General features: G+C 48.3%; 1 protein-coding gene across 4 annotated transcripts in view; it reads left to right on the plus strand.

Annotated features, from left to right (window-relative positions):
• Positions 1–8,221, plus strand: part of epc1a (enhancer of polycomb homolog 1 (Drosophila) a) — a 28,559-nt gene extending 20,338 nt beyond the window's left edge. For all 4 annotated transcript variants that reach the window (XM_056433808.1, XM_056433809.1, XM_056433807.1 and 1 more), the window contains 7 exons: positions 1–15; positions 523–671; positions 1,920–2,347; positions 5,356–5,486; positions 5,693–5,834; positions 6,105–6,483; positions 6,579–8,221. The exon at positions 1–15 is cut by the window's left edge and continues 75 nt beyond it. In XM_056433808.1, the coding sequence (XP_056289783.1) occupies positions 1–15; positions 523–671; positions 1,920–2,347; positions 5,356–5,486; positions 5,693–5,834; positions 6,105–6,483; positions 6,579–6,651 (1,317 nt within the window). In that variant the 3' untranslated portion in view covers positions 6,652–8,221. The remainder of the gene's footprint in view (positions 16–522; positions 672–1,919; positions 2,348–5,355; positions 5,487–5,692; positions 5,835–6,104; positions 6,484–6,578) is intronic.
• The last annotated feature ends 291 nt before the right edge of the window (positions 8,222–8,512 follow it).

Here is an 8,512-nt window from a genome sequence, read left to right on the forward strand (position 1 = left end):
TGTCAGTACTACGCCGTGAGTGCCCTCCTCGTGGTTCTTACGGTCATGGAAAACCTGGAAAAGTCATGGAATTTTAAAATTTCCAGGCCTGGAAAAGTCCTTGATAAAAATGAAACTTCAAAACCTTTGGAAAAAGTCATGGGAATTTGTTATATTCATATGTTAATTTACACAGTTTGATTAAAAGAATAAAGATTTTTATATATAGTTATTCTTTTAATCAAACTATTGTCTCATTTAAGCTATATACTCATGTATACACTGAGATTTCACAAATGTTTGGTCATGGAAATTTGGTTTTAAGTCATGGAAAGGTCATGGAAATATATTGGTCAACTTGTGTATGAACCCTGCCTCCCGCATGTTTCTATTTATAGCCGCCGACAGCCGGCCGAACCGATAACCAAACACACTCGTTTATATATCATATCATATATATGATGATATCATCATATATATATCATATCCTATTAGTTTTTTGTTTTCTAATATCTTTCTGTGTTCTCCTCCTCCTCCTCCCAGACTCGCCCGGACCAGGGTGGCAACTGGCCCTGGGTGAGCCCGTCAGAGGGTGGGCTCGGAGACCCACGCTTCCGCTACTGTCTGACCTCGCTGAACATGCCGCGGCGCTGCATCGGTTTGGCCCGGCGCCGCGTCGGCAGAGGGGGAAGGTGAGTTCAGTCCGAGCGTTTTATTTTAATATCTGAGACGCTCGGATGTTTTATTCCAAGTCTCGGACGTTTTGGCTAAATCTAAAAATTCTGATGCACGCGTGGCTTTTCAATCCAGGGCGTCTCCTGGCGTCTGAGACGCAAAAGAGACGCGATCGCGTTGCCTGGATACGTAGAAGTCCGAGAGCAATTTAAAATTAAATGTGTGTGGGAATGCTGCCAGTAACAATCCAGGGAAGTGTTGGCGGTAGCTGCTGAGGTTGTTTACCGCCCCGGCTCGTTGGCAGGCTCCCAGCGATCATTTGGCGGGCGCATCCTCTTATGAATATCGAGTCGGCTGGAACACGACGAGTCCCGCTGTGGGATTCACCCGCCCTGAAGGGGAAAAAAAGAAATCTGAAAAACGTAACTTCTTTGTCTCGTAATCACACGGGCGACTGGATCAGACGCGCCCAGCGGAGGAGGTGCCAGGTGTCGCCGGGGCGCTTGTCTGTTTCACATCATCGATGTTCTGTTTCCGTCTGCGAACGACCTCAGCGCCCGACGCCAGACTCTCTCTGAGCCGTGCGATAGCGATAGAAAACACGCCGCTTGTCCGGTTTTTTTTTGGGTACGCAATCTAAAAATGTCCCCGTCTGGATTGGGTTGACCTCGCGGCCTTTTGCTCCGGTGACGGCCTCGAGCCGAACGCGTCCCCGCTCTCCTGTAAGGCTCTCGAAGGGCAATGGCCTCTCTGGTTTTTCTGCTTTTTAAGCGCCCCGGCTGTGCGGCCGTAACACTTTTGACAGGGTTCGTACGGTCATGGAAAACCTGGAAAAGTCATGGAGAAAACTTAAATCATATATAATATAATCAAATGTTCATTTGAGTTTGAGTTTTTTTAAAGAAAGACGCTCTCAATACGCTCAATTTTCTGAATTGTTCATGTTTATACCGAGATTTCAGTTTGGTCTTGAAAATGTGGTTTAAAGTTATGGAAAAGTTATGGAAAAGTCTTGGAAATCCATCGGTCAAAATGTGTAAAAACCGCGTTTTGAGTGCTGCTCATTTAAATCCGTGTCCTGCTCGGTACCCGCCGTGTGTGCGATACCCGGCTTTAATTCCACGAATGTTATGCGAGGGATAGCCACTCGTCCAATACGGCTGCCGTGTCCTCGTGGTCATTACAGCGTGTTCTGGTTTTTGTTTTTTTCCTCCAAGCTCGCCAATGGGGATTTATTCAAATGTGTTTTTGTTTTTTTGTCTCAGGATCCTGCTGGACCGAGCGCAGGCGGATCTAAACGACATCTGCCAGAGCCTGGACTCCGACCCCGCGCCGGAGCCGCTCGCCTCGCCGCTTCCACGTTCTCCGCTCCGCAACTCCAACGCCAGGACCTCAGAAACCAATACCTCGGACCATGCCAGCTCCCCCCGCCTGCCCCCCTCCTCTTCATCGCACTTGTCGTCGCAGCAGCAGCCCACACCGATGGACCTCAGCCAGATTCTTTTGAACATTAAATGTTGCCGCTGGAGGCACTTCAGACCACGGACGCTATCCCAGCACCCCTCGGGTGGAGGAGACTCGTCTCGCAGAGGATTTAGGGATTTTAGCCGGACCGTGTCGGGACTAACCCGGACCCTCTCTGGAGGAGTCGGCTCCCAGAACCGCACCGGCCCGGCCCCGCCCCCCGTCCACGGTGAGTCCAGTCCCTTTTCCCTATCCTTTGGCTTTGCGCGTCTCAAAATTGCGCCGCTAGCTATTTTCCTCGGCTCTGAACACGGAGAGGAACTATTTGTATTTGTTGCTTTTTTTATTGAGTTGCACGGCAACGGTGTCTCGGCATCTATGGAGGACTTAAAATGACTTGTATATAAAACGGTATAAATAAATGCATGAATTAATACAAGAATAAATAAATGCTTATTTCGTTTATTTATTTATTTATACATTTATTTAAGTATTTATTTATTTATTCCTGTATTTCTTTCTTTATTTTTACATTTATTTAAGCATTTATTTATTTATTCCTATATTTATTCATGCATTTATTTATTTATACATTTATTTAAGCAGTTACTCATTTATTCCTATATTTATTCATGCATTTATTTATTTATACATTTATTCAAGCATTTACTTTTTTATTCCTATATTTATTCATGCATTTATTTATACATTTATTCAAGCATTTACTTTTTTATTCCTATATTTATTCATGCATTTATTTATACATTTATTTAAGCATTTATTTATTCAGATATTTATTCATGCATTTATTTATACATTTATTTAAGCATTTATTTATTCAGATATTTATTCATTTATACTTAAGTCATTTTATGTCCTCCATAGGCATCGCAAGGAGCCAATTTATTAAAGTTTTGACAAGCTGCTCTTTTTCACGCTCTGTGATTCTGACTTCTGGGGGTAAATTTAGCAAATTTTTGGACCGGACTGGACCTGAAGAAGATGTTTCTGTCTCCATGATATTTGATTTGTCAGTTATGAGGGCGGATGTTGCCTGATAATGTACCTGACTGGTTTGATATAGCACCTGCTCAACATCCCGCTTTTTAATTTTTTACTTTTAATTTATTCATCTGGTTGACGCCGTGTCTCGTTCGTGGATTTTGTTTTCTGGGGATGGGAACTGCTCAGAATGCTCCCGCGTGAAGGCCGAGCCCCCATCCCAGACCCTGTCGCTAAGCAACCACGGCAACACATCAGAGTGGGACTGAAAGTGCAGAATAAATTGCGCTACACAGCAGGGGGTGTGGTTATTACATCACGGCCGTGAACCAATCGGATGCCTTGATTTTTAGCTACCTGGTTCTTTTCTTCTTTTTTGGCGCGGCCTGCTAAAAAACAATTAGAGGCGCCCCTCTGTACGAGAGAGGACCCTGTGGGGCGTGCACGGGGGGGGAGGGGGGGGTGGTAATTGGAAAAATGATCCATGCATAAAATTACGCGAGTTGGCGTTATTTAGTATTGTGTGTGCATGTGCGTATTTAATGGGAGGAGCCTAACGTTGGGAACCACACCAACGGGCTGCTGCACACACACACACACACTATAATGTCTCAATTCCTGCTCCCATGGCTCAGGAAAACCCGTCGGCATGGTTCTTACGGTCATGGAAAACCTGGAAAAGTCCTGGCATTTGAATCTGGTTATTTCCGAGCCCGGAACATTCCTTGAAAAAAATGAAATCGCAAACGTCGTGGAAAAGTCACGGAAACGTGTCTCATTCAAATGTTCATTCACGCCGAGTTTGAAAAACATAACGTGATTTTTAAAATAAAGACGCTTAGATTATAAATGGGCCAACGGAGAAGTTCGTTGTCCATAGCAACAGCAGCTCAGGGATAATCCACCATCATGTGAATACAGATTTCACAATGTTTGGTCATGGACATTTGGTTTACATTACATCACGTGTCATTTAGCAGACGCTTTTATCCAAAGCGACTTACAATAAGTGCATTTCAACCTAGAGGACAAACTAAGAACAACAAGAATACAGGAAGTAACATTTCCTCGACAGTCAAACTACAAAAGTACCATAATAAGTGCTATTTAAATGACACTGAAGTGCTAATCTGTGTTTTAATCCAGATATAGTCGGAACATCCAGATATAGGTGGTTTAAAGACCTGGAAACTCACCGGTGGACATGGGATGACCCCCGTGTTGAATATCAAAGACAAGAGGGATGTGATCCAGTCGACACGTCTCCACGAGGCGAGAGGTGACCCATGAGGTCTTAGGGGGAACTTTATATCCGACGGGCCTCACGGGCCCCGCTCCCTAATCTAACGAGACGTCTTTAGGTTTAATTTGCATTTAATCCCAATATAGTCGTCGGTTACAGATTTTCTACTCTGTATTAAGTTACATTACATTTTGTTAGTCAGATCTTGCAATAAAAGTTCACGCTGTGGAATCGGAAGAATTATTAGTTTGTTTGTATGTTTTTGTTGCAGGTTTTTAAAACAAGTGTCAGGAATGTAAGAACATATTGTTTTTGGTATTTTGTGAAGAAGATAGAGTCGAGTGTTATTTGAGTCACACAGCGTGGTGGTGGTGGTGGTGGTGGTGGTGGTGGTGGTGGAGGAGGAGGAGGAGGAGGAGGATTGCATTTAGCTCTTCTTTAGTTTCGGGTCCTGGTCTCACCAGGTCACATGACCAGAGCATCCTCTTGTGAGTGGAAACAGCTGTGCTGTCATGAGAGGTAAACAAGTCACCACAACAGAGTTCTCCACAACGTTGTTGTTGTGTCAACAACATATTCTGAGTTTTAAACTCTACTTTATTTGAGTTTGATGTCATTCGGTCCTCATGCTGCCTTCATGTTCCTCTTCACTCGAGCCCCCGAGTTCACATGACTTCACACACGTGAAGAACTCTCGGACCCGTTAGGTGTCTTTGTGTGTGTGACTTTGTGTGTGTCTGTGTCTTTGTGTGTGTGTGTGACTTTGTGTCGACCGCCTTTTAAGACTGGACGTCCGTCTCTGGTTTCCTCTCCCGTGTTTTCCCGCCTGACGCTCCGCTGGTTTTCTCTTGACTCGACGAGCGTCCCGGGAGTTTGGAGAGTGAAGCGATGACCGTGCGGTCGCCGTGGCGAGCGGAGCGGAGTCCCGCCTCTCCCGTTGTTGTGTTGAACCGGCGCGTGTCGTTGTCGTTGACGCCGCCCTGTGTCCACAGTGTTCACGGCGGAGCAGTACCAGCAGCACCGGGAGCAGCTGGCGCTCATGCAGAAGCAGCAGCAGCAGCAGGCGGGCCACACGGCGGCGGCGGCGCCGGTGGTGGCGGCGGCGCCGGCTCCCAACACGCAGGTCAGTGAGGGCGGCTGCAGGAAGGCGTTTTTCCCCCCCGACATTTACGGTTTCACGGTCAGTTCGCCAGGGAACGGGACTCGTTCACACCTGCGGTAGTGATCCCCCCCAGAGCCGACTGCGGTTTTCTAAAACGCGGCGAGCGTCGAGTCTCTCGCACGCCCCCCCCCCCCCCCTCACGTCTCTCTGTCTGGCTTCCCGTCTAGGCGCTCTCGTCCAAGACGCTGGACCAGGCCAGCGCTCAGTTCGCCGCGTCGGCGCTCGTCACCACGGACCAGCTGCTGTCCTTCAACGCCAAAGAGGAGCTCGCGCTGGCGGGGGGCGTCAACGGCGTGCTGCCGGGTGCAGGTGAGTGGGAGGGGGAGGGGCCTCTCGCGTCTCTCTCGCTCTTCGTTTACACTCTTGTCTCTAAAAGTTATTTACGAATGAACGATTCGATTCACGCTGAGGAGCCGGTGTCGATAGGCCCCGCCCCTTTCTCCACCGAACATTAAAACCTCTGGTCTGTAAATCGATCTCGGCGTTCTCTCGACGGCGTCCGCAAAAGCGTCCCGAAGGCGGCCGATCCGCCGCGTCGAGCGCTCCGGTGTTGACGGTCGCCGTCTCTCTGTCCGCCAGGTGCGTTCAAGGGCTTGCATCTCCCCGGCAGCGCCGGCGCCGCCCTTCACCAGTCGCCGCACGCCGCCGCCGCCTCGGCGCCGCCCGCTTTCCTCCAGCCCTCCTCCCGCTCGGCCACCCCTTCGCCCGCCAACGCTGTCGTCCCCGCCTCCACGCCCGGCGCCCACGCCGCCGCCGCGCTGGGCGTCCTGGGCTGCAGCGCCGCCACTCAGGTCCTCATCGGGGGGAACAACGTCTGTCTGAGCGCGGCGTCGGCCGGACGCCACGCGCCCCGGAGCCTCGGCAACGCTCCGCCCCCCTCTGCCTTAAAGCTGTCGGCCAGCGCCAACCTGCAGATGCCCAAAGGCCCCGGAGCGGCGGCCATGGACCTGGGCTCCAGGTGAGGCCCGGCGCCAATGAAACGATGGCGATGGGCGCGTTGCAAGATGGCCGCCGGCTTTAACCCCTCCCCCTCTCTCTCTCTCTCTCTCTCAGGGATAACCACGACGAAGACAAGCCAGCACTGAACAGTATAGCGGACATCACAGTGGCCATGGAGGTGACGTAGTGGCGGCGGCGAGGAGCCCCCGCTCCAGGTGCTGTGCATCGGAGCGTCGGGAATGCAAAAGGGGCGGCGGGGGCTCCCGATTGGCCGACGGCCGCTCGCTCGCCCGCTCGCATTTCTCATCTCTCACTTTTTTTTTGTTTACCTTTTTTTTTGGTCGTCTTTTTTGTTCAAAGTAATAAAAAAAAGATTGACATCTGTAAATTATGAATATTGCAAAATTAGTATCTGTACAGTTACCACATCTTTGTAATACCCCCCCCCCTCCCCCCCGTGTATATATATTACTTGAATACAGAAATGTCCATTTGTGATGTTTTGCACTTGGGAGTCCAACTTAAAAGAGAAGAAGAAGAAGAAGAGGGGAATACAAAAAAAGTACGCCAAGTGACTGGTGAGGTGTGTGTTGTACAGAGAGGAGTTTATCACACACCTGTGCATGGTGCAGAGCCTGCTGGTTTTATCTATTTATTGTGCTGTGTTTACAGTTTATTTGTTTTTTGGGTTTTGTTTTTAGTTTTTTTTATTTGTACACTGTACCTCCGTTGGTTCCTGTGCTGTAGTAAATGTTAGGTAGCTACGGACTCCTGGGTATTTTTGTATCGTGTGAACACAAAGCAGGTTCCCCCCCCCCCCCGCCGCCCCAACACACACACACAGGTGTTTATTCTTGGGTCCCCGCGTTTCGTGTGAAAATCAATCGTGACCTACATCCAGACCGGGAGGCCAAGAGGAGGAAGAGGAGGCGCTCCTCTCTTCCTGGGAGCTCCCCGTCACCGTCGTCCCAAACACGAGCAACGCAGCGGGGGGGAAGTCTCTTCCCAGAAGCCTCTGCTGCTTCGGATTTAAAGCACTATTTTTATTTTTTATTTTATTTTTTTTCATGACTTTGATAAATATGAATGCTGCTTTTGTATTTTTTTTTTAAAGGGGTTCTTTTATTTTATTTGTTTCATGCAAGCAGAGACCCCCCCCCCCCCCTGGAACATTTTGGTTTAATCCCACAAAACCTTTTTGTAAAAAAAAAAAATCACATTATTTTTGTATTTTATTTTCTCTCGCGGTCGAGTTGATCGTAAGCTTTTCGTTAATCGAACGACTTCTTTCGGTTCCTTTGCTCCTCGGCGAGGCGGAAGGCCGTCATCGCTCTACGTGTTTCATCATTCCAGTTTTTATAAACAAAGAAAATGCTGGCGAGAGGGAGGGAGTCCATCTCCTCCTCTCTCCGCCCTCTTGTTTCTTTTCTTTATATTTATTTTCTTTTGGGAAAAAAATTTAAAATGATCTCCAGACGGCTGCGAGGCCCAAAAAAAAAAGAAGAAGAAAAAAGAACCACAAGTATTGGGTGCCTTCCTTTGGGGAACTATATGTACTCTCTTCTGTGAAGAGGCCGGCACAAAGGCGGCGTTACGCAGGAGCGCTTCTGGTCTTTGTCACGACCTGAAGGCCCCGGCCAGCGGCGGAGGTCTACCTGTCCCACCTGGAGGCTGAGAAGACTTAAAAAAACAAAACAAAAAAATGTGACGGAACTCTCACTAAAATAAGACAATAAAGCCGAGGGCATTAAATGTGAGTCACGTGGCGTCCGTGTCTTTTCTACGAGACGTGTTTTTAAACAGGGTCGTTCGGTCACGGGAAACCTGGGCTTTGTCAAACGGTTTCCAGGCCTGGAAAAGTCTTTGAAGATAAATACAGTCCCAAAAGTTTTGGAAAAGTCCTGGAAAAGTGTTTAAATGGAAACCACGAGCTGATGGTGTGTGTTGTCACACAAACATCCGTAAACACCAGGTGCATGAATTAAAGGGACAATAGAACCCTAAATAAAAAACTAAATACATATATTTGACTTTGCTACGGTGCTGAG

This window comes from Pseudoliparis swirei, chromosome 16 (assembly GCF_029220125.1).
Source record: "Pseudoliparis swirei isolate HS2019 ecotype Mariana Trench chromosome 16, NWPU_hadal_v1, whole genome shotgun sequence".
Classification (NCBI taxonomy): domain Eukaryota; kingdom Metazoa; phylum Chordata; class Actinopteri; order Perciformes; family Liparidae; genus Pseudoliparis; species Pseudoliparis swirei.